General features: G+C 41.9%; 1 protein-coding gene across 1 annotated transcript; it reads right to left on the bottom strand.

Annotated features, from left to right (window-relative positions):
* Nucleotides 1-293: 293 nt before the first annotated feature.
* On the bottom strand, nt 294-5,408 carry LOC138755336 (zinc finger and BTB domain-containing protein 14-like). The gene is made up of 2 exons (XM_069921132.1): nt 5,194-5,408; nt 294-3,133 (listed from the first exon to the last, which is right to left on the bottom strand). The coding sequence occupies exon 2, from the start codon at nt 3,118-3,120 to the stop codon at nt 1,795-1,797; it is 1,326 nt and encodes a 441-aa protein (XP_069777233.1). The 5' UTR covers nt 3,121-3,133; nt 5,194-5,408; the 3' UTR covers nt 294-1,794.
* Nucleotides 5,409-27,139: the final 21,731 nt, after the last annotated feature.

Below are 27,139 nucleotides of genomic sequence, written 5' to 3'. Positions count from 1 at the left end.
AAAAAGTACATTTTCTGAGAAATTAAGCTAATTTAGTTTAACATTGTTCAAACCAGTGACAAAATGGATTAAAATACAATTATATAACCTATTTCAACATTATAGTATATTGAACTGATCACCAAACATTCATCCAGATTGTAATTTCCATTTTGAATGCAAGCACAATGCTTAGACTTCATTGCTCGGTCTGACACATGAATATACTGTACAGCCATCAACTGCGCTTTAAACACTGATGAAATAATCTGATTTATGCATGAAAATTTTAAATATTTTTACTAAACTGTGAGTTATGCAATACAATTTATTCTAAATTGATAACTACAGTTAACATTAAAATTGTTTGCTATTAATTGAAAAGTATTTACAGACAAATATAAAAAAAATACTATAATTATCAGCACATAGTTCACTTAAGGAGTTTAAAAAGAATACAATTATTGACAAATGTGTTAGGAATAACAGTGCTTCATTGAATTGCTCAGTTGTTAATCTATTTGCTGCTGTAGGGTTCTTTTGCTATTTATCCAGTTTCAGACCTCAATTTCAATCAAATAAATACAAGATAGGATGTGAATCTTGGATTATATCATGTTCTCTCCTGAGAGCACTAAACATTACACTTTTTTTCTACAGCATATACAGTATAAAGGAATCTGCAAGTCCCATAACTGCCTCCTTAACTATTTGCTGATATGAAGCAAAATGAAGTGTTAAACATTATACAAGTAGAGTGTGTTAATACAAAGTAGCTTGGTAAAAAATAGTGATATAAAAAAATAAACACCAGTAGCCCCATCAATCATAAAATTGCTCTCACCAAATTAGCAACATTTTTTGGCAAATATACAATGGATAATCAAAAAAGACAAATGCTGAAATTCTAAAGAATTTTAAGCCTAATGACTTATTTATTACCAGAATATAGTTAAATAGACTGCAGTAGCAAGAGAAACATTAAAAGCAATGTTACTAAAAAAATTAAAACTGCAAATATACCATTCAAAATAATATTATTGCACCATTCAGGGTTTAAGACATTAAAGACCTTGAAATATTTAATTACCGGATACTTAATTTATTATGTTGCCCCCAAGTAGCCAACCTGACTGAAAAAAAAATCCAGATACAGTGCAACAATTTATACTAAATATATTAAATTATATACACTAGAGACAAAAAAACTTTCTTCATACAATTTGTAAAAAGGAACAGAATTCACCTGGTTAGGAAAGCCTGGACTTAAGAATTTTCAACTTCCCAGAAATACTTCAGATGGATTTTAAAACAATTTTTTTGAAATAATTAATGCTTTCCCATTTTTACAGCATAGCTTCACAGGTGAGACTGCGATAACCTCAAGTGATTTGGAATTGGTCAGTGTGGTAAAAGCTATGTACAGCAGCAGTTAGCATAGTTATTATCGCAACACTGTCACAGCACTAGCGACCGGGATTCAAATCCCGCGATGCCTGTAAGGAGTTTGTACGTTCTCCCAGTGTTTGCGTGAGTTTTCCCCGGGGGCTCCAGTTTCCTCCACCGTTCAAAACAGACCAGGGGTTGTAGGTTAATTGGGCGGCACAGGATTGTGGGCCAAAGTTGCCTGTTATCGTGCTTTATGTCTAAAATTAAATTTTAAAAAAATGTACAGCTGAGGTGGTGGTGATATTTTCAATGGAAATTACTGGCTTTCATAACCCAGAGAATGCATGTATAACAGTCACGTTTACCAATATATACATCTACATTTTTAAGAAAGAAAGAAAAATGGGGTCAGCAACACTCAGTTAACTAACTACAGGCTATACTTTCCAGATTTTGCTCGGTTTCAGCTGCCATTGCGGCAGCTTGCAGTTGCTCTGTCTCACTGGCTATCACACTGGTAGGTACTTGTTTGCGTTCACTGTGCATGTTATTTTCATGCCTCTTTAGATCAGAAGCTTTTGCAAAAGCCTTAGTGCAAGAACCACAAACAAATGGCTTTTCGCCTCGATGCCTTCGTTCATGGTCTTTCAGGTGAGACTTGTGCTTAAAAGCTTTGTCACACATGTGACAAGCAAAGGGCCTTTCATTACTGTGGACACGTTCATGTTTTTTTAGGTCAGGAGCACGAATAAAAGATTTTCCACACACATCACACCCATAAGGTTTGAAACCTGTGTGAATTTTCAAATGTTCTTTCAAGTGAGCTTGTGTGGTAAAAGCCTTTGAGCAAATATCACACACAAATGGTCGATCAGCAGAGTGTAACTTCTCATGTTTCCTCAAACGTGTTTCGTCAGTGAAAGTCTTGCCACAGGACTGACAACTGAACTGATCCCTGTCGCCATACAACAGATATTCAAATTTCACATCAGTGTTTGCTGTCCACCCTGGTGCGTGTTCTTCCTTGACTCCACTCATACTATCATTAAAAGTAAGAGTTGTGGGAGGTTGGGGAACTACATCCTTGGGTTCAGTTGATTCCATGCTTTCCACTTCAGAACCAAAGCAATTGACTTTACGAACCTCTTCACTTCCAAGCTCTTTCAAAATAGCTTCCTGAACACGCAGGCCATTTGCTTGGATCTTTCCATCATCAGCATTAGGTACAGTTTCTTCTACAGCCTCTTCTGACTGTCCTTCAAGCTGATCTCCAATTTCTTCTATCTCTTCGTCAGTACTATTTACTGAGGGCCGATGGATCTTCGCACTTATACTGTAGGGGTATCGACTTTTTCTGCGAGCTGCATTCTGTGGAGGAGACACATCACGCTTCTGAATACATAACTTATCTAAGAATTTGATTCCAAGGATTTGTCCAGAAGACATCATCAGATTCACATCTTCTCTCTTCACAGAAATTTTGGAGGTGTACATATAATTCAGTACTTCTTCAAATATATCAGAGCGCAAAAAATCAATCTCAATTACTGAGGAACTATCAACCTCTAGTTTTTTAAACAATTTCTTGAAGTAAGTGCTACAAGCTGCCAAAACACATCTGTGGGCTCGGAATTTAACATCTTCGACTACGATGGCTATGTCACAGAACTCCCCTTCTAATCGTTGCTCATTCAATGTTTTCAGGAAAGCATTTTTATGTTCATCATCATTATATTTCACTACCTCACTCATTGTGCACTGCAAACTGGAAAAAATTTAGAAGAGGAAAAGTATGTTAAGTTTCTGCAGACAGCCAATAATGTATTTAGATCATCCAATCCCTGTACCCTATGACACAGCATTACCTATTGTTATTATGGGAAAAGAGGCATGATTAAAAAATGTTTGATGAACACACCCATAAAATTTTATATAAATCAGCCTACTTTGTTCTCAATTTTATACGCATCTATAGTTTGTGGTTGCGTTCCTGTCGGCCATCTTTGCTTCTGTATGATGTCAATTTTTTGGTAGCTCCAATTAAAGGATTAAAGGGATGAATGATTCTATGCATAAGAATTTTTTTCTAAAAGATAAAAAGCAAAGCAATGGTCAATACTTGTTCATCACAATGGAGAAAATTCCATAGATGTACAAGGTTAGTAGGTTAATTGTTCACATGGGTGTATTTGGTCAGCGCAGGCTGGAAGGGCCTGTTGTTGTGCTGTATCTACAAAATAAAATGTAAAAATTATAAAAAAGTATGTTTTTTTTTCTCTCAGACCAATGATTATATTGTTATGTATTAACATCCTGAACCTGGCCAAACAGACTATCATTTCAAAGTTTGCAGAAGACAGTAATTGCAAGAGTTCAAACAGGCTTGTGCAGTAGGTAGACGCATGACCAATGAAGTTTAATTTGGAAAATTGTAATAATGAAAAATTTGGCAAGTGCAATAGACGTGGCCAGATGGTAGTGGAGAAAGGAGTTAATAAAGCATGCACAATTTAATAAGAGTCCAGGAAAGATTGATCAGACTGGATGAGGGTCCAGTTTTCTTTGAAGATGATGATTTAATAGAGATGAAGAGTTGGAATCTTCCTCTTGGTGAAGGGCTTGGGATTAGAAGCCACATGCATTAAAGATAGGGAAGGTGAATTATGAGGTACACGTTTGGAATCTGGAGGAGGCGAGTTGCATGCTTGCCTTCAAATAGGAATTGAATAAGTGTAAAATGTAACATCACATTTGTCCAGACTAAATTTTGCCAAAATTAAAATACTCCTAATCACCCAGCAATTTATCATCACTCTGCTCCGCTTATGGTGTGGTGTGGATTCCTGGACATCGATAGCCAATTTCCCCTCGAGTTCTGCAGTCAGGTTCGAGCCATTCCCGTCCCTTGAATCCCCGCCCCCGCTGCATTTCAAGGGCAAGCCACCATGGCATCTTTCCCCGACGAGGAAGCTGCCGCGCAGCGCTCTCTCCGGGCGGCGAGGTGCGCTGGCGCTGATTGGCGCGCCTGCATCCGCCTTCCCGCGTCCATGGCGGGATCGCGCGTTCCTTGGCCGCTTTTGATGGCTCTTCTTTCAATTCGTCGGACCACCCAATGACTGGATTCTTTATTTTAATGATGCAATAAATGCTTTTATTCCATTAAGACGCCGAATGTGATGTTACGTTTTAAACAAATTTAAGTCTCTATTTTTGTGCATCTGAAATGTGAAGTTGATTGTACACCCAACTTCTTGCTTGTTGCAGCCGAACAGGTAGTTGGTGAAATGGTGCACGTTAAAGAGAATAAAATAAAAGGTATAATAGGCACGACAAAGACTGGGGATTTTGGTCATGAGCAGAAACTCCATTTTGTTCCGCGCGCGTTTCCCGAGGTTGACTGTGCACCGTCAGGCATGTGTTGCGGAAGGATGCCAAGGCCAGGGAGAATTGCCGCACAGGGGGGCTGCTCGATTTCGCTGCAAACGAATGCGCCCACCCCACAGGCAGCCTCGATCCGTTCAGCTCGCCCTTTGGTCCAGGGCTCGGCTCGCGCCTCGTTCTCAGCGCGCCCGGACTGTCACGAGTGTAGCTCCCTCCCACAAACCACCATCTTGGAACAGATCGCGTTCACCTCACTGCTCGGACGATCACAGCCTTCGCGCCCCAGTGCGCGCCTTTTCATGCCGTTTGCATTCAATGCGAGCGAAGGGGGGGGGGGGGGGAGGCAGGGAGAGAAAGAGAGAGAGACGGCAACTAACTCAGGACGCGGGCAAGCGCGCGCGCTGCCGCCCTGCTCCAAGTCAGCGAGCCCTCGCGCGGCCTTACCTGAACTGGGCTCGCGCCGCGCCCGGGAATGCAGACAGTGCGGAGCGGACGAAGCGAGAGCTGGGCACTGATTTGTGGCCACTGTGGACGCTCCCCACCCCGAGCACCAGCGAGGACGACGGAGTGACGCGCAGCGCAAGCACGGGGCGGGAGTGGGCGCGGGACAGCGCGAGCGGCAGGCGGGGACACGCACTGGCCAGAGTGAAGAACGTGGGCGGCGCACCCGGGCTCAGCGCGCGGAATCGGTGCTGGATGCTGCAACGCGCGCTAGGATTGCTGAACAAGGATGATCCGAACCAAGGAAACCCAAGTAAACGATGGATTTATTTTAAAATGATTTGAACGATCACTGGCGAACCCAGCATTTATGGCCCATCTTTGAATGCTTCCGAAAGTGACGTTACTTTTTGCAACTGTATTCTGGTTGAGTTGCTGGATTTCGACCCAAGGGCCAACGATGTGTCTGCAAGTCAGATGGTGGAGGACTCGAGTGAATGCAGTGATAATGGTGCTCCCTGGCACCCATTGCCCTTGGTTGGGGGTGATAATCAATGTCCAATGCAGCATACATGGTGGTGGGAACGATTGTTTAAGATGGTGCCAAAAGAAGCCGCTGGTTTGGTCTTAATGATAAGGATCTGCTTAAGAGATGTTGGTTTCAGTTTAATCTAGGCATTGTGTTTGGTGCAGGATGAAGGGTGTTCCTTTCCTTTGTTCTATGTTCTGACTACATGATGCAGTTAAAGATGGTTAGGCCCAGGACACTGCTCTGAGGAACTTGAAAGGTGATATTTTGGAGCTGGAATAATTTATTTCCATCAAGTCATTTTCCTTTGTGTATGGTAGGGATTCAACCATGTAACGTTTGCTTTTTGATTTACATTGCTGTAATTTTTACCAGAACTCTTTGATGCCAAGGCTCATCTCTGTCCTCTCCACTCTGGAACTCTTGATTCCAAGGCTGTGATGAGGTCTGGTGCTGATTGATGTTGGCAAAATCCAAGATAGCTATTAATGAGCAATTACAGCTTGATAGAACTTTTAATGCCAACATCCTCAATTTACTCTGATCATCAGTGTTTGGGATTGAATATCACTTTTAATCAGGAGTGATGTGGAAGCATCCATTAATTCAAATGAGAACTAGTCTTCAGCTTCTAGGAATTTCCTGATCATTTATAGCAAGTACTGCTTCTGATGGAATTATCTCCATTTCCCTGGGAGGTGTACAGCTCTAACAACTATCAGTGAGTTCAACACCATCCAGGGCAAAGCATTCTGTTTAAGTTGCACATCAGCTACCCTAAATAGTAATTTTATCCATAACCAGCAACCACTTTGAGTACTATCTATAAAATGTACTGCACATGGTCTTCCACTCTGATAGCACCATGATGCCTACTATCAAGGAGGTCAAATACAGCAGGTGCTTGGGAACATTTCTATCTGCAGGTTCTTTTGGTTGTACATTTGTCTTGATTTGGACACTGGTCCTTCATTGTCATTGGGTCTAAAGACAAGGGTTTCTGGAGTACTTTCATAAGAATGAATTGATAAACACCAAGAAAAAAAAAATGCAAGTAACAGCTGGTCTGAAAATTAAGTTTTAAGTTAAAATTTATTCATCACAAAATATCAAGTAAAGAGAGAATGGTTCTTCTGTGAAAAGACTAAGAGATTATTTTAACATTAATATGCCCATGTAAAGATCACCATTCACAATGTATTGGATACAAGGAAAAAAGAAACTCAATTAGTACTAAGCAAGGGCAACACGACAGCATTGTTATGGGGTTCATTCAGGAGGCTGATGGCTGCAGGAAAGAAACTATCTTTAAGCATGTTGATTGATGCTGTCATACTCTTAAGCTTTATCCCTGATGGGAGAAGAGAGTGTGTCTGGGGTGTGTTGCTGGCTTTCCAGTCCAGAGAGGGGAGGGAGTTTACATTATGATCTAAGTTCCATTCATTACCTTACGTAGCTTCTGAACTTGAGCAGAACAGATCGAATACCACCCCATAATTCTTCCAGTAAGTAGATCTTCTATGGTGTACCTGTAGAATTTATGGAGAAAGAAGAGGAACATACCAAAATTATTAAGACTTTTGAGAAACGAGAGGCGTTGGTGCGCTTTCTTGACAGTTGTGTGCTTATCCCAGGTCAGGTCATTGGAGAAAATTATTAAAAAGAACCTGAAACTATGTACTCTATCAATTTCACTGCCATTAATGTGAAGAAAGGTGTGCATTCTGCACCCTCTCCTGAAGTCTTTAGTCCTCCCTTTTGTCTTATTGGCATTGAGACAAAGATTGTTATGTTGGCACCATACCACCAGACTTTGAGTCTCTTTCCTGTATTCCATCTCATTGTTGTTCAATACCCAACCATGTTAGAGTGCAAATTTGAAGATGGATTTCAAACAATGTTTAGCTATACAGTCGTCAGTGTAGAGGGAGTGTAGTTGGGGATTGAGAACACATCTTTGAGGAGTGTTGTTAAGTTTAATAAATGAAGAAATGGTTAACTATCTTCATTGATTGCAGTTTATTAGACAGAAATTCAAGGATTCATTTGCAGAGAAGGGCACTAGGGACTGGATGCTGAAGTTTGAGAATGAGTTTGCTCAGGATTGAAAACAGATATGTGGTCCTTTACTATGTCTGACATTGGTTTAATAGGATTACAGCTGTTTTATACTCTACTTGTTCTAACAAGTTGCTTGTGCTTAATGCCTATTCCTTAAAGTCCAGTTGCAATATTTGTGGCTGAGTCTTCAGATTCATCCACTATGATTTGTAATCAGTGCAAGAGCTGAGTAAAACTTAAAAAAAATTAAGGACCTTTGATATAATGCATAGAATGGTAGATCTCATCAATAATAGTTGGATTAAACACTACCCTTCAGCTTGATGAATTATCAGTTCTAATAATACAGCCCAAAGTCCTCACACACCATAAAAAACAGGTAGAGATGAAAGGTAATCAAGTTAAATTCAATATCCAAGCTTGCATGGTTGCTTTGAGTGAATAAAAAATGAGTATGAAAGAATATGGTAACCATTCTAATGATTAATTATAATGAATGGAAATGCCATTTGAACTCTGCACTAAAATTTGATTTCTGTGTGTATGAGCAGTGCTAAAAACTTTTCTTTCAAACAGAATATTGCAGGATGTGGTGTCATTGTCCCAGCCAAAATTTACTGCCCTCTCAAACTTGGACTGTTGGGTTGTTCTGAACCTCCTAGAACCATTGTAACCTATGATAAAGGTCATAGTGTTGAGCAGAGTGGCATGTGATTTGGAGGCAGCAGCTTTGCTTAATATCTGCTGCTTATGTGGTTCCAGGTAGCAATGGTCATAGATTTGAAGAAACACTGATAATTGCTGCATTGCCTTTTAATAAATTGGTACACTACTTGCCATAGCGTTCTTGGGGAGTTAATAATTAAGATGATACTGTGTGCTTTCCAACACACAAGGCATTGATTAAACGGACTGCTATTTATAATATGTATTAACTTCACAAGCACATCCTTGAACCTCTTAAATGTTTCTGGCATTGTGTTTATCCAGGTAAAGATAAACACCAAGAACATTCCTGATTTATGACAAACCTGAAAAGCTCTGAGGAATCAAAGGTTAAGTTACTCAGTGGAAAGTACCAGTCAGTGATCTTTTATCGCCACCCAATTTATATTGTTTCTGATCAGTGTTTACCATCCACCCCAAGTTTTCGATAAAGTAGATGGAAATGTGGGAGAAGAGAATTCAACCATAGTAATGAATTAATAAAAGACAAAATTCAGATTAAAAACTTTTGTTTTGTTTTCAAAGAATTTGACAGGTAAAAGTAAATTTTCTGAGAAAGGTAGATTAATTTAATTTAACATTGTTGAAATCACTGTCAAAATAATTAAAATGCAAATACATAAACCATCTCAATATTGTAGGTAAATTAGGCTGGTCACCAAAAATTCATCCAGATTGTAATTTGTATTATGAATGCACATGCTTATACAGTACTTCATTGGTAGATCTGATGCATGAATATACTGTACTTCCAGGGCTTTAAGCACTGATATGCTTTAATTATCTGATTTATGTGTGAACTTTTAAATCATATTTACTAAATTAAGACAATTTATTTTAAATTTATAAATAACAGTTAATATTACATTTATTGGCTTTTAATTGAAAAGTATTTACAAGTAATTTAAAATAAAAATCACTAAAATTATCAGCATTTAAACCCTTGAAGTTTAAAAGAAATACAATTACTGACAAAAATGTTAGTTGCAATGTTTTACTGGATAACTCAATTGCTGACCAGATATTCTAAAAGAAACTAAAAATACAGAGATGCAAAATATAAACCATCAGTCATTAAGCAAAAAAAAAATTCCTCCCACCAAATTAGCGACCTTTCTATATGGATATGGACAATAAAAAAACATGCTTAAATCCTAAATCTGAAGAATTCTAATCCTGATATTTTCATTCACAGAATATCGTTGGCTTGGCTAAATCTGAAGAATTCTAATCCTAATATTTTCATTCACAGAATATAGTAGCAAGCCAAAACATTAAAAGTTTAAAATTCCTAAATCAGGGCTTTCCTCACCAGGAGACTGCCTCTATATTTTTTCTCCCTAAATTCTGTTCTTTTTAACAAATTTAACTGTTTATTTTTCACCATGAGGGTATAAATTTCTTGGTTGTGTTGGCCACTTGGGACAAATAATTTACTAAAAAAAACATATTCAAAATAACAGGGATTAAGACATTAATAACACTTGAAATTTCACTTTATTTGTCCCAAGTGGCCAACACAACCAAGAAATTTATACCCTCATGGTGAAAAATAAACAGTTAAATTTGTTAAAAAGAACAGAATTTAGGGAGAAAAAATATAGAGGCAGTCTCCTGGTGAGGAAAGCCCTGATTTAGGAATTTTAAACTTTTCCTAAAAATCTCTGATGAATGTTAAAAAAAATTTTTTAAATAAGTTAAGATTCCCCAACTTTATTGCAGAGCTTCACAGGTGGGTTTGTGAGGTGACTTGGGTGATTTGGATTTAGCCCATGTGGTGGTAGCCTGACCTTGGCCTGGCTGCCGGTGAGAGGGATCCTCCCAGTGAGATCCTTCTAAAACAACCGAAACATCACCCTCCACGCACGTCGTCCTTGGGACGGCTGCAGTGGAGGACAGACTTTCATCCAACCCTTTGCAGATTCACAACGAATATGTGAAGAAGGATGCAGGAGCATCACGGTTGATCTCCAGCTGCAGCGTTGCAGAGAACTCTCTGATCTATGGATGGGACATACAACTGAATCCGACATCCAGAACTGCTGGAATACCAACAACTCAGTGAAAGGTCTGCTGGTCTTTCACCAAACTGAGATGTTGATCTGGGAATGCTGGCGACTGCACAAAGGCTTGGTGTAGCCAACGTGAGGGTGCTGTGGGGAAGGACCTCAGTCTAGAGACCCTCACCAATGGGAAGGGGGGGGGGTTAAGCAACAACAAGGTGTCACTGTGGTGGTAACAGAGAATTAAAAGAAGAATGTAAAATGCACAATGATGAGAATGTATCAATATGATTGACATAATGAATGTAAGTCTTGAACAGTTTTCTTGTAAATAATTTATTGTGAATAAAGTATTTTTGGGAAAAAAACAGTATATACAGCTGCATATGAAATTTGTTCTAAAGGAGTAAAAAGCAAAACAATAGTTAACATTTGCTGATCAGACTGGAGAAAAATTTATTATAGGTTATCCCTGAGGCCAGTGCGAGGACCAATGATTTTATTGATAAAAATTTTAACATCCTGAACCTGGCCAGCATAATTTTGAAGTTTGCAGATAACAGTATTGTGAACTGTAAAGATGATGCAGAAGAATTGCAATGGAATACAAACAGGTGTATGCAGTCGACCAGACAAATTAAGTTTAATTTGGAAAAATGTGACAAAAGGAAGAATTTTGCAAAGTCCATATAGAATAAAAGACCTGGGGATCCCTCTGCACAAACAAATGAAGTCGCAAGATAGACTGAAAAATCAGTTAATAACATAATTCTGTGCAGTAAGAGTCTAGAATGATTGCTGGATGGAAGACCACAGTTTCAAGGATAGGTAGGGGCAGATTTTTTTTGAAGATTGATTTGATAGAGAAATATAAAATGCTGAAGCCTTTATAGACTGGATGATTGGGTCTGTTTCTCTTGGTGGGGTTGTTGGGATTAGAAGTCACTGGTATTAGACAGGGACATAAAATTATGAGGTAACATTTTATGCAGCATGAAAGGAATACGGAATGTACTGTCTGAAGATGTTGCATGGTGCCCCTCAAGGACGAATAAATACAGGCAGAGAAAAGTTAGCAAGGCTATATGATGCAATGGGTTAATTAAATATATGCTTATAAAAGGGATTAGAATTGGGTTAGCTGTGAGGTTACATTCATTTTACTGACAGAGCAGCTTTGCAAAGTGCAAAAAAGGTTCTGGGCTTGAGCAACATGTGCTTGAACACCCCAGAAAATGAAACATTTGTAGAGAGTTGGGGCTATATATATTTTTTGTAAAGCCTGGAAATTGCAACATTTGCAAACTGAAACCAAAAAATAACAGTGACTGGAACAGGAGGGGAGGGGCAGAGAGAACAAGAGAGAAGGAGTTAACAGAAGGCAGTCTGAGAAAAGGCTGGACAGAAAAGGAACCTGCTGAAAAGGCAGGCTTTTTCAAGACTAGGCTATATGATAACCTGAGTGTACTCTCTGTGAAAATCAGGAGTGGCAGTTAGTCTTCCCGGTGTGGCGAAGAGAACAACCTAGAAAGAAGATAAGTTTCTCTGGAAGACACTCCTGTTTGGGGTGTCCAAGGAGTAACCATCTCTGTAACCCTACACAACTTTCCTGCCTGGTAATTCTAAGCACTGGAGCTTGCTTGAATGTAATGACTTTTTGATTCTGTGCACAGGATTGAAGACTACTGGAAACTGTAACCTTGGAAACGTGAACAGTGGAAGACTGGCCAGTAAAAAGGTCTTTCTTTAAAACACATTATACATATTTGCGCTTTGGAAGTTGGGGAGAAGGATTATGTAAATAACTTAGTGTCTATAAATTAAATGTTGATCTTGTTATATACTCAGAATTAAACTAATTTTGATTAAGGAACCATTGCTTTGGTGTATTTCTATTGCTGCTGGTATATGGGTTCACTGAACTTGTAACAGCTACAACTGGGTGAAACTTGAGTGTTGACATGGTCGTGATGAGCTGAACGGAACAGTTGAGTCTCTACGGTCTTTCCCGCACCGTTAGTCTGTATCGGAATGCACTCTCCGGGCAGCCGTGTGCACTGGCGCTCATTGCCACGACTGTGTCGGCTGCTGGTCGCGGCGTTTCAAAGTCCACGACGGGATCGCGCGCATCCCTGCTGCTTTTGGTCATTGCTTATTGCAATTAGTCGGACCGGATTCTTAATTTTGACCACTATGTTAAAAATCATTCTGCTCTTACATTAGGACTGCAAATGTGATGTAACGTTTTAAACATCCAATATTTTTGTTGCGATCAGTTCTCGAATGGATCGTACAACCTGCATTTTAATATCCAGTATAATTGGCTATTCCATGTGGAAATGCGCATGTTTCGTTTGCTGAACCTGTCTGCTCTCTGGCAAGCTGTATAACAGAAATGCTAACTCCCGGAAGAGAGGCCTTGCATACGGCTGCTAGATTTCAATGCAAAGCCATTCTAATGAAAGACGAAGGAGTCCACACCAAACGTACCCCGTTATGCCAGTCAGAGCGCCCTTTGCATAGGACTCGGCGTGCACGGTGTCATGCACTCAAACCGACCATCTCGTTACATTCCTCAGTGCATCTTTTAACTCCCTTTATATTTGAATGCGTAGGGAGAGAATGACAGGGGCCGCGACGGGGAATGCTGTCGAGAGCGCCCCCCCCCCCCCCCCTTAGCACCAGCGACCAGCGGGGATGACGGAGTGACGCGCAGCGCAAGCACGGGGCGGGAGCAGGCGCACGACAGCGCGAGCCGCAGGCGGGGACACGCACTGCCCAGAGTGAGGAACGTGGGTGGCGCACCCGGGCTCAGCGCGCGGAATCGGTGCTGGATGCTGGAACGCTGCTCCATGAAAGGCCGATACACCGAGCAGATAACACGATAGATAGGTGCCTGACTAATCTATCTTGTGAGCTCTCCCAAACACCCTCCCCCATAGAAGAAGACCATTTCCAAAAAGGACATGGTCATGGGTTACCATATGTTACACACACACATATAGTATGTTTCAAAAATATTTTTAATACAATTTAAGCCATATTGCAAAAACAACAAATGCAAACCGGTGATCACCTTAGTTATTTTAGAATAAAACTTTTGTATCTATATAAATCCAACAAAAACCAAGCTATTTCAACATAAAATCAGTGATTTTCTGCTAGAGATCTTCAATGATTTACCATTCTGCATATTACATACAATACATGCATTCATACTGTATAAATAAAGAACTGAAAGAAATAAATATGGAGCCTCGCTCACCCTCCTTCAAAGCCTGCCCTTGCTTCACTCGATATCAATGGGCTGACTAAAGTGCTACCAATTGCGCCAGAACTACACACCAGTGCTAAACATTACCCTGTCTATGGGCCCACCGTGCACGCACCAACTGGCCCCAGTAATCTAACCCACTACGCTTGCGCGGACTGCCCCCCCGAGTTAGGGAACTCGAGCTGCAGCTCGATGACCTCTCTCTGATTAGGGAGAATGAGGCCATCATGGACAAGAAGTGTGGCCTAAAGAACCGGGTCAAGGAACTTGAGCTGCAGTTCGATGTCCTAGCTCTGGTTATGGAGAATGAGGCTATCGTAGACGAGAGCTACAGGCAGGTGGTCACACTGGGGCCACGGGAGGAGGGGCAGTGGGTTACCGTTAGGAGGAGGAAAGGGAGGGGACAGGTTCATGTGAAAGCACATGTCTGAAATCCACAGAAATCGGTGCTCCATCTTGAGTACTGAGGAGGATAGTCAAGACTATGGTGGGCAGAGGTGTGGTGTCAACCTCTGTGGCCCAGAAAGGTAGGGATAAGAGGAAAAGGGCGATAGTCATAGGGGATTCATTGGTTAGGACAGACAGAGTTTTTTGTGGACACAATAAGGAAAATCGGATGGTGGTTTGCCTCCCTGGTGCCGTGACACATGTTGGTACCAATGACATTGGAAGGAAGGAGGAAGTGGTCCTGCAGAATGAGTAAAGGGAGTTGGGTAGGTAGCTTAGAAGAAGGACCACTAAGGGTGTGATCTCTGGATTGCTTCTTGTGCCACGTGACAGTGAGGGCAGGAAAAGATCAGGTGGAAGTTAAACACGTGGCTAAAGGGGTGGAGTAAGAGACAGGGTTTCAAGTTCTTGGACCACCTGTTTTGGGGGAGATGGGATCTATATCGAAATGATGGGTTACATCTAAATCCCAGAGGGACCAATCTCCTGGCAGGAGCATTTGCTAGGGCTGTCAGGGAGGGTTTAAACTAGTATGGTTGGGGACAGGGTTTCAAGTTAGGCAGGACAGCAGGGAGAGGGTTTGTAAGCAAAGGAAAGAGGCATATTTGAATGATTTGAGGGAGGAACAGCTGGAATTAATAAAAAGATGTAGTGGCAACTGTGAAAATGGTAGAGAGGAGGATAGACAGAAGTTAGGATGTGGGAGATTCCTGAGATGGATTTATTTCAATGCGAGAAGTGTAGTAAAGAAGTTGGATGAGCTAAAGGTGTGGATTAACATGTGGTATTATGATATTGTGGTCATTAGCGAGATGTGGTTGAAGGAGGGTTGTGACTGACAGTTAAATATTCCTGGATTTCGCTGCTTTAGATGTGACAGAGTTGGTGGAGTAAGAGGGGAAGGTGTGGCATTAACCTGTCAGGGAGGATATTACAGTGGTTCTGAGGCAAGATAGATTGGAGGGCTCATTGAGTGAGACAGTGTAGGTAGAACTAAAAAATAAGAAGGGTGTGGTTACTATTATAGGGGTATATTATAGGCCTCCAAATGGGGAAAGGGAACTAGAAGAGCAAATGTGCAAGGAAATAGGTGAGATGTGCAGTAGAAATAGGGTGGTGTTGGTTGGGGATTTCAATTTTCCCAACATAGATTGGGATACCCAGTCAGTAAGGGGGCAGGATGTATTTATGTATTGTGTTCAGGATTGCGTTTTGCAGCAATATCTTGAGATGCCATTAGATGGCGAGCAATGTTAGATGTTGTTTGGGAATGAAATGGGGCAGGTGACGGAGGTGAGTGTTGGAGAGAACTTTGGATTCAGTGATCATGTGTCTATTAGCTTTCTTTAACTTAATGATGGAAAGAGATAGGTCAGGTCCGAGAATGAAGGTCTTTGAGTGGAGGAAGGCCAGGTTTGGAGATATGAAAAGGGATTTGCTGAGAGTTGTATGGGCTGATCTTTTTGCCAGAAAGGATGGAGAGGAAATTTGAGGGGCATTTAGGGGTGAGATTTTGAGAGTACAGGATCTTTATGTTCCAGTCAGGCCAAAAGGGAAGTCCAAAGGTTCAAGGGAGCCGTGGTTTTCTGGAGAAATTAAGAAGTTAGTTCGGGACAAGAGGGAGGCCTATGCGAAATATTAAAAATAGGGGATTGAGGAGATTTATGATTGATACTTAGATTGAAGGAAGAATCTTAAGAGGGAAATTAGCAAGGCAAAAAGAAGGTATGAGGAATCTAAATCTAGTAAGGCGAAGATGAATCCTAAGGGTTTTTACAGATACGTGAACAGTAAAAGGAGGGTTAAGGATAGAATAGGTCCACTGGATGATGGGACCGGTAAGGACTATGTAAGGAACCTTATGAGATGGGAGAGATATTGAACAATTTTTTCTTGTCTGTATTCATGAGGGAAAGGGACATTGGGCTTTATGAGATAAATGAGGCAAAGGACTTAGTTATGGAGAGGCTAGGGATTAGTAAAGCGAGGGTTTTGGAACTTCTAGGGTCAATAAAGGTGGATAAATCACCTGGTCCTGATGGGATTTTTCCCAGGACTTTGAGGGAGGTCAGGGAGCAAATAACGGGGGCACTGACAGTGATTTTTCAAAGATCACTGAAGGAAGGTGTGGTACCAGGGGATTGGAGGGTTGCGAATGTAGTTCCACTGTTTAAAAAAAGGCATTAGGTGTAGGCCAAGTAATTATTGGCCTGTAAGTTTAACTTCGGAGGTGGGAAAGGTTATAGAAGGTATTCTTTGCGATATTACATATGCATATCTGGATAGGAAGGGATTGATTAGGGGCACCCAGCATGGGTTTGTAACAGAAAAGTAATGTTTGACAAACCTTGTTGAGTTTTTCGAGGAGGTGACAAAAAAAGTGGATGAAGGTAGGGCGGTTGATGTGATATATTTGAATTTTAATAAGGCTTTTGATAAGGTTACTCATGGTAGGTTAATAAGGAAAGTTCAGTCACTAGGGATTAGTAGAGAGATTGTGACATGGGTTCAGAGATGTCTGGAAGATAGACAGCAGAGAGTCATGGTGGACAACTGTCTGTCAGGTTGGAAACCTGTGACGAGCAGTGTGCCTCAGGTACTGGGTCCCCTGTTGTTGATCATTTATATTAATGATTTGGAGGAGGGGGTGGTTAACTTGGTAAACAAATATGCAGATGATATAAAAATAGGGGGAGTGGTGGATAGTGAGGAAGGTTTTCTTGGGTTACAGAAGGATTTGGTTTGTTTGGAAGAGTGGGCCGACAGATGGATGGTGGAATTCAATGTAGACAAGTGCGAGGTGTTGCATTTTGGTAAAAATAACCAGAATAGGACATATGCAGTTAAGGGGGTGGGGGTGGGGGACATTGAGGCATGCAGAGGAACAGAGAGACCTGGGTGTTATGGTACAGAGTTTATTGAAGGTGGACTCCCATGTAGATAGGGTGGTTAAGAAAGCATATGGTATGCTGGCCTTCATAAATCATAGTATAGAGTATAGGAGCTGGATAGTGGTACTGCGGCTGTTTAAGACATTGGTGAGGCCTGGTTTGGAGTACTGTGCTCAGTTCTGGTCTCCAAATTATAGAAAGGATATAGATAAGGTGGGAAGAGTGCAAAGAAGGTTTACAGCATCTGAATTACAGGGAGAGATTAAGAAGACTGGGACTTTATTCATTGGAACGTAGAGGGCTGAGAGTGGACTTGATAGAGGTTTTTTAAATTATGAAAGGAATTGATAAACTAGACAAAAACAGACTCTTTCCCATGAGGGCAGGGGAGGTTGGAACAAGAGGGCTTGAGCTAAGGGTAAGGGTGCAAAACTTTAAGAGAAATATTAGAGGATGCTTTTTCACTCAGCGAGTGGTGGCAGAATGGAATGATCTTCCAAAAGAGATAGTTGAGGCAGGGTCCCTTCTGTCATTCAAGGTAAGGTTAGATGTGTACATGGAGGTGAGGGGGTTGGAGGGTTATGGGTGGTGAGTGGGACAGTTTGAGCTAGTGGAGTTGTTCAAGTGAACCGGTGTGGACTCGAAGGGCCGCCATGGCCTGTTTCTGCACTGTAAGTGGTTATATGGTTACTCCAAACCATTGTGCCTGTGCCAGCCAGCACTTGCGCATCCACACAAAAAAAATGGCCCTGCACGGCCTAAGGACCTGATATGCTGCATTTAACTCCCTTCCTTGCCCTTTCTGCTCTACACCCCCAAATGGAGGCCAAGTTAACATCCAAAAGCTGGATTGTTCGGCCTAAAATCAGATGTCTGGCCACCCTACTCCAAGCTGTTCCTCTTCTCGATGAGGGTCTACAAAATACTCATTTCAACAGACTACTGTGATATAATCACAGTTTTCAGCTACTGTTCCAGTAACCAACAAGAAACAGCTTTTGTTATAGGTTTCTTTTGAATATCAATCCTTCTCAAAGCCAAAAGGATTATCTGAACAAAATAAATAAAAGTAAACTTGATTTATTTAAGAATAGTTTGAATGATCAGAGAATCACTGGTGAAGCCAGCATTTATTGCTCATTTTTGAGTGCTTGAAAAAGTTATGGTACTTTTTGTAACTGTATTCCGTCTGGTGAAGGTACAACCAAAGTGCAATTGAGTTACTGATTTTGACCCCCAATTATGAAGATTTATTTGCAAGTCATGATGATGTGCGAGTTGAAGACACTAGTGGTGTTCTGTCCTGGTTGGTGACAAACTGCTGAAGAGTTATTGGTAAATGTGAAAGTGTTACACCATAACTTGCATGAGGATTGGAGCAGTGGGTCAGTAAATTTGCAGAACACAGGAAGGTTGATAGTGCAGAAGGCTATAGTAGGTTACAACGGATATAGAAAAGATGCAGAAATTTTTGGGAGAAGTGGCAGATGGAGTTCAATCCCAAAATGTGTGAAGTGATCGAACTTGAAGGCAAAGTGCATAATTCATGTAAGGATTCTTAGTATTGTGGAGGCATGGATGGATCTTGGGGTCAAGTTCATAGATTCCCCCAAGGTTGATGCCCAAGTTGATAGGATGGTTAAGACTTCAAGCTTTGTAATGTAGCTCTATAAAAAGCCGGTTAGATTACAGTTTAAATATTGTGTCAGTTCTAGTCACCTCATTTTGGGAAGAAGTTGGAAAATTTAGAGAGGGTGCAGAGGAGATTTACTGGGATGCTGCTTGAATTGGAGAACATGTCTTCTGAAAAGTTAAGTGAGCTGGAACTTTCCACTTTGGAGTGATGGAGGATGAGCAATGTCTTTAAAGAGATATATGAGATTATGAGAGGCATAGGTAGGGTGGATAGCTGGCATCTTTTTCTCAGGGAGACAATGGGCAACATCAGAGGACATCTATTGAAGATGAGTAGAGGAATGTTTAGGGGTGACATCAGAGGTAATTTTTTTTAATGTGATTGATCCATTTGTGCTTTGTATCGATAATAATTTCCAGAATTTTAATGAAGGATGTCGTGAAGACTGTCTGCTGTTTGAGGTAGTCATTGCATGTCATTTTTCGTCACTTATTAACCAGTGCCTAAATGTTGCTTTGCTCTTGCTATGTGCAGGCATCAAATGTTTTATTTGCTGAGTGGTTGTAAATTAAATTCAATATTATGGAATTATCAGTGAACAAGATTACTTTTGAAAGCAGATGCAATAGTAGTATTAAAGGTGCTTCTCAATCAGTGGTTCTCAGCCCTTTTTTTTCCCACTCACATACCACTTTAAGTAATTTCTTACTAACCACAGAAAACCTACAGCATCCTATGATGGTGGTCAGTAAGGGAGTACTTAAGGTGGTATGTGAGTAGAAAAAAAGAGGTTGAGAATGACAGTTGAATGTGCAGGGAATAGAGGGGTATGGATCATGTGGGAGCAGCAGAGTTTTAGTTTAACCTGGGCATCAAGATGCAAGAACAAAGGATGAAAGATATGTTCCTATCCTATAATGTTCTGTGTTCTGACTACAGTACATGATGGAAGGTTATTAGAATATCAATGATAGAACATTACCGCACAGTATAGGTCCTTCGGCAGCAATGTTTGGACAATCGATAGAAATCTTCTCAACAATCTAAACCAGTGGTTCTCAACCATTTTCTTTCCACTCACGTACCACTTTAAGTAATCCCTGCCATCAGTGCTCTGTGATTAGTAAGGGATTACTTAAGGTGGTATTTGAGTGGGAAGGGAAGGTTGAGAATCACTGCTCTAGATCCAATTGTTACTGAAATATTCTGCTTGAGAAAAATTGTCATTGTCCCATTTCCTTTGGAGTTATGAAACCGTGCACATGATGAGTCAATTAGGTATGATTAAAACAGTGGTCTTTCAAACTTTTTCTTTCCACCCACATACCATCTTAAGCAATCTCTTACTTATGGCATAGGGAATACTTAAAGTGGTATGTGAGTGGAAAGAAAAAGGTTGAGAACCACTGGTCTAAACTTTCACTATCTCACACCCATAACTCTCTATTTTTCTTGCATCCTTGTGCCTGTCTAAGTATTTTAGATGTCCCTGTTCTACCAACCTCCACTACTACCCCAAGTAATGGATGCCAGGCACCCACTACTCTGTGGAAAAAAAAATGTACCACTGACATCTGCCCTAATCTTTCCTCCCCTCACCTTATACAGATGTCCTTTGGCATTTAATACTATCACCCCCAGAAAAAGGTGCTGGCTCTCCACCCTATCTATACTTCTCATAATCTTGTAGACCTCTATTAAGTCACCTCTCATCTTTCTTCGCTCCAAAGAGAAAAGCCCTAGCTCTGCTAACTTTGCCTAATAAGACGCGTTCTCCAATCCAGGCAATATCCTGGTAAATCTCCTCTGCACCACTCTTGAGCTTCCACAACCCTCCTGTAACGAGACAACCAGAAGTGAACACAATATTGATGATACAGCTGAAGATGGTTCGGCATTGGACAATGATCTGAGGAACTCAGATAGTGATACCTTGAGGCTGAAAAATTTATTTCCAACATCTACAGCCATTTTCCTCTGAGTGTAGTATAATTTGAATTGTGCAATATTTTCCACTTGACTTTAGTTTTACCAGAACACTTTGATGCCAAGCATGTCACTCTCACCTCACCTCTGGAATTCATCTCGGTTTCATGTTCAGACCAAGGCTGTGAAGCGATCTGATGCTAACTGATCTTGATGAAACCAAAGATGGTTATTGATTACATTATTGGTGGGTAACTGCAGCTTGATAGCACTTTTGATGTCAACTTCCATTAATCTTCTGATCATTAATGTTAGTGGTTGAATGTCAATTTTACTCAGGAGTTATGTAGATAGTTTTGGTATCTCTTGAATTTGCACACTATTTTGCTTTGCAAAGAATGCACCACCATTCATTTTCATTGGATCTAAATTCTGAAGAGTTAGTGCATCTTCATCAGAAGAATTATAGTGGTTCAGGATGGTGGCATCTTAAAACCATTTTGAGGGCTATTAGAAAGGAGCTATAAATAATGGTCTGATCTAAAGTACATACATTCCCCCCCCCCCAATAAAGTTTAAAAAGTGTGAATTTTCAGTATGATTAGATTAATGGCATCACTAACGATGAATGGAGGGAAACCCCCAGAATTGGGTTCAAACAATAGGCTATATTTTCCAATATTCAAAGTTTAAAGTTCAAATTTATTGTCAGAGTACATACATGATATCACATACAACTCGGAGATCATTTTTCCTGTGGGCGAGGCAGCATTTCTAATCACTAAGCTAACACACCTACCTTGTTCATGATTCATTTACTGCATGTGGGGAAGGTGGCAAACTGGTCAGCAAAACCCTTCTCCATGATAGCCAGAGAGACCCTTCTCCATGATAGCCAGAGAGACCCTTCCCCAGTCTCACTGGCCACATTGTGGTCCTAAAGTTTGGCAGGGTATTCAGAAAGGGCACTTGGTTTGGTCTCCCTATCTAATGAAGAATATACTTACAATTAAGGGTGTTACAAAGGTCCACCAGATTGATTCTTGGATTAAATTTCTGCGAGGAGCGATGGATCAGGTTTGGCCAATGTTCTCACAAGAATGAGAAGTGATCTTTTGAAAAATACAGTTTTGCTGTTGTTACGAGCCCAGAGGACCCCAAAATCCAGCAGCAATAGATATTCACCAAGACAAATGGTTACTTAAACAAAAGTTGCTTTAATTATCTTTAAACATGAAAACAGGGTCACACTTTAACTTATCACTATTAACTTAACTAACCTAACTTAACCCCTTCTAATTCTAAGCCCACGTGTATGTAATGTGTGTGTAAATTCAGAAAAGTTATTTGATTCATAGTCTAATCTCACTTCTCAATCCTCCAAGTTCACAGGTTGCAGGCAATTCTTATACTGTGCACAGAATTTAACATTTATAAAGTTCACCAGGCTTGAAAGGTAAATGGTTACCACTCAGGAAGGTTCTTGTCAGTTTTCAGAGAGAGATTTGTTGTATGCTGGACACCCTACCACTAGAGTGTCTTGCCAAAGAAATTTGCCCCCTCAGGGTTCTCCAGATGAAAACCTTTTTTTTCAGGTCACCACAGAGTTCCTTCTTGTTTCACTTATTCCAAGTGAAACATTAGATAGCCAGTCCTCTCCTCTTGCATGAACCACAAGGGCTTTGACCAGACTGAACTAAGAATTCACAACCCGTCTTCCAAATGGGGTTTTCCACAAGCTTCCCAGCTTGTCCTGTTCCAGTCCCAGCTGCTGTGGCACACTCTCTCTCTCTCACTCACACACACACACACAGAGAGAAAGCCTGTTTGACTCCATCTTCTTGCAAAGCCACATGACCCTCTTAGAAAAGCAAGTTCCCCTTCAGACTGTGGCTCTGACAAGCTCTTTCATCTGTTGTCTTTTTGTAAACAACAACCATTAGTGAAGTCTCCTGGGCAATCTCCAAAGCTCTTGCAAAGTCTGTGGGGCCGATATGTGTAATATGTGTAGCATTAGCAGAGTTCCAGTATTTCAAATAAGATCAATTTTAAAGTGTTTGTATGTGACTTACTTTAACAAACCCTGCCCCAATTTATTTCTCAAAAACATATCTTATATACTCTGTCACACTGTACAAGCAGGCCTGCCCACTCACCATAAATAGAACTCCTCTAACTGAACTTGACTTTAAATCATCCCAGAAGGTCAATCATGTATAAACATTGAAGAAAATTAGTTATGGGCATGTATTTATAGCCTTGCATTGGTGCACTTGTACCATGACAGGTGTAAAATGTTTTGAAAGTATCAGGTTCAGTGGGTTCATAGAGAGACGAGTGTGAACACAAGTGTAACAATCAAAGGTAACATTATTCAACACACAGGAAATAAAAGGGAAGATATCAATTGATATTTAATTATTCTATTACTAAACAACTTTATAGACATTCATATTGGACCCTGTGGTGATACGACCACCAGCCTACTGCAGGGGCCGATCTCTGTACCTGCAGGAAGACCACCTAAGGGCTGACTCCACCTGACCGGCTGTCAATCAGCCGACTTGAATATAGACCTGAGCCATTCACACAGGAGCCATCGAAGCATGAACTGGTGTTCAGACTTTTACCTGAATAAAGTCTGTTGTACAGTCTTTGAGTTTTGTGCTTGCTTGCTTCTACCTCAATTTATTCAGGTAAAATTTAAAGAACAATCATGGAGAAGTTCCTGTCGATCGGTAGCCTGGAGATCAACCCTCAACAAATAGAAGCTCAAGCAAGCTTTGAGATTTGGAAGCATGTAAATGAGGCGATCCTCCTAACGCAGGCGGAGGTGATCAACACGAACCAAAAGCGACTCAAGGTGCTCCGCACCAAGCTGGGCCCCCGAGCCTTCCATGCCATCAAGGTCTGCACCGACTACGAACCGGCGATGGCCATCCTGGAGTGCATGTACAAACCCCCGATGAACATGGTCTACGCCAGGTACCTGCTCAGCAGCCAGGTGAGATGGCAGATGCCTATCTGGGGACCCTACGGGAGTTAGCCCGCCCGTGCCTGACCAAGACCAGGGTGACTGAAAGGGAAGAGGAGCATTTGATCTGAGATGCCTGCATGCGAGGGCTGCAATCGAGGAGTGTCCGGCAGATGCTGCTGGAAGAGAACATTGCCTCACTTACCAGGACCATGGAGGTGGTCTGCTTGCTGGAGGCTGCAGGTCTCCATGCTGAAGTTTTCAATTCTTGACTCCCCAAACACCCAGCCTGGCAGATGCAGACGACCGCCGTAGCCGAAGAGATGATTGCTGCTGCCGGCAGCCCGTGCTCCTGTAAATACTGCGGGTCCTGGTGTGGGTCAGACAGGTGATCCCGCAAAGGCTGTCCGGCAAGGGTCTCGTACTGCTCCCGATGCAGGAAGAAAGGCCACTATGTGAAGGTATGCCTTTCCAGATCCATCGGGAGCACAGCGGCCCTCCGCAACCAGCTGGGAGCCCCCCCCCCCCCGATCATCGCCGCATGTGAGGACCGGGTAACACCATCACTCGTCCAACGACTTCTGCTAGTACGGATGGCATCACCGCCTGCTCCACAGTCGACTGGGATGCTTGACCACACTGATACCGGGCGCCGCCATCTTGAGCCAGTTGGGCCCTGATGGCACATCAACGGGACAACGTGGTTAACACGGGTAAATACCAGATCACCCACCCGACGCACCCCACATCTGGAAAGGAAACCACTGGCCGCTCTTCACCTCATCCATCAGGGAGCAGCGACTCGGACCCAGAGATGCTCCTAATGTCTACCACCTTAAAAAGGGACATTCCCCACGGACTTGGCACTCAATGATGGACATCACTGTCAGTGGGAAGGCAACAAAATGCCTGTTCGATAGCAGTAGTACTAAGAGCTTTGTACACCCGAATGTGGCCCGGACATTAAAGCTCAAAATCTACCCCATGAACTTTGCTATAGCCTTCGCAGTCCAGGACTGCTCCATCACAACGCTTGGGCACTGCTCAGTGGATCTGACAGTAGTGGTGGGGGGAGTGGTAACACCATGGGTTTAGGCTCCTGGTTATGCCCAGGCTCTGTGCCCCAGTCCTCTTAGGGCTGGACTTCCAGTGCCTTCTCCAAAGCATTACCCTCGCTTTCGGTGGGCCCCTCCCCCTGCTCAGACTCCACAGGGCGCAACTCTGCGACCGCTGCCAGTCCACCTGTGGCCTCTCAACGCTGTGGATAACCCCCCCACCCTCTTCAACTACCTCACAGCAGATTGCAGGCCCATAGCAGCCAGGAGCAGGCACTATCGCATGGCCGACTGGGCCTTCATTAAGGCAGAAGTGAGGCGGCTTCTGGTGGTAGATATCACAGAGCCCAGCACCAGTCCTTGGAGAGCTCAAGTCCTGGTGGTCAAAGGGGGGCAGCAAACCAAGGATGGTCATCGATTACAGCCAGACCAAATACTGGTGCACACAACTGGATGCCTACCCCCTACTCAAAATAGCTGACATGGTCAATAAGATAGTCTTCTCGACAATTGACCTAAAGTCAGCCTACCACCAGCTCCCTATTCATAAATGGGATAAGCCCTATATCTCCTTCGATGCAGACTGGCGCCTCTACCAGTTCCACCAAGTTCTGTTTGGGGGCACCAATGAGGTATCTGTCTTCCAGCAGGAGATGGGCCACATGGTAGACTAGCACAACCTAAGAGCGACCTTCCCGTACTTGGACAATGTCACCATCTGCAGCCATGACCAGCAGGATCTCCATTAAAAACTGGAATTTCCTTCTTAGGCAAACCATAGGAACCTTGTTGCTGCGCTAAAATAGCAGAAATTACATTTTGTTTTGCTATGAATGATAATATATTATCTTGTCCACCATGGCTTGCGACTGGTTGTCTTGTGGTGAATGGAGCTGGCTAAACTTTGTCCATAGGTATTGGACCTTGATATGTAAATAATGGCATTGGTGGGGTTCCTTGGTATAGCTGTGATGGCATTGGTGGGGATCCTTGACTTGTCGTTGGTTCTTCAGCAACACAAAGAGACATCAATTGTTGAGTATGATCAACTCGCATGGTTGAACCTGGTTGAAATGCTCTCTTTTCGGGAAGATTCATAAATGGTGCACTCAGAAAAGATTGAATGTTGTTAGCCACAGGGTTAGTAATCGACATTCGAGCACTAGCAGCGCCACCCGTGCCTCCTTGCTCGAGTCGACTCCTTTCTTGTGGCTGTGGTAGCCAGTGAATGTTAGCTGATACCCCTTTGGGTATTTCTCTGAGTGATTGATCTTGCAGAAACCTGAGCTAATGCTTTTACTCTGGCCATCTTCATACCATATTGTTCCTAAAGTTCTAGTCTTTTCTTTTGTCTATTCAATAACCTTTTTTTGTTCTTCACCAGCCATTTGTAACTTCATTTGTTGATTCTTCATTTCAGCTTCTATCCTTAGTTGCTGATTCTTCTCGCGTATCTTTTCTCCAACCACTCATATTGTGTATAGATAATAGCCAAGTCGGCTTGTGCCATAGCAGGCATGGCTGACATGCTTGAAGCATGCGAAGCTGTACTTGCTCTCGATGTTTTTGAAGATCTTCCTACGCTCATAACCTTGGAAATACTATCATCAGGATTCACATCTGAACATTCAGATACTGCTGAGTGAGTCTCTATCTTTAGCATTTCACTCAATACAACACTAGTGGGGCCTTGCAAAGTACATTCATCTGTTCCAGTTCCTCTAACCTCTAAGTCAGCGAATGAGGTTTGAGGTCCTTTTCTTGCTTGTAGTTGAAGCCGCTTCTTCTATGGTGGCTGGCTCCAACATCCTGCCAAGTGTTCTCGGTCCGCCTTGCTGGCTCAACTCACGATCAAACAGTTCTTTGAAAGGAGCTGCTTTCTCGAGGTCTTTAGCCTGATGAGACTTCTTCTCCATCTTGGATTCTTCACACTGCAGTCTGTCTTCTTGCCTGGCTTATCTGGTTCCTGGGAACTGTAAATGAATTTGTATCCTGTATGGTCCTTTTAAGAGGATCTCTCTGGCTGGCTCTGTCTATGTTCTGCACACAAACTGGCTTTCTTATCTCATGTTTTCAAAACATTCTTGGACTTCCTGCCAAATTCTGCTAACCAGAGCTCTAAACCAGAGCTCTATGTTATCTTTCAAGGTTACAAGTGTCCTTTCCAGACAGACATGTAGTTTGAATTTTGAACTACGCAATCAGACATCCATGGCTGGCAGACATTTTCTCACATTTTGCTTCTCAATTTTAAATCTAGTTCTAAATTCTCTCAGACAAATTTCTACAATTATTTCTTCCAAATAAAGTTCACAATTTTACTTTTCTTTGAATAAGAATGTCGACGATTCTTTCCATTTCCTTGTATTTGCCAATTTTAATACATGACATCTTCACCAAAACGTAAGTGACGATATTCTGAATTAC

This window comes from Narcine bancroftii, chromosome 2, assembly GCF_036971445.1.
Source record: "Narcine bancroftii isolate sNarBan1 chromosome 2, sNarBan1.hap1, whole genome shotgun sequence".
NCBI lineage: Eukaryota > Metazoa > Chordata > Chondrichthyes > Torpediniformes > Narcinidae > Narcine > Narcine bancroftii.
Note: the sequence above shows the minus strand (reverse complement) of the source record. Positions and strands in the feature narration are given on the sequence as shown.

Excerpts from the sequence above, each read along its gene's own strand:
- LOC138755336 (XM_069921132.1), bottom strand. The coding sequence starts at position 3,120 with ATGAGTGAGGTAGTGAAATATAATGATGATGAACATAAAAATGCTTTC.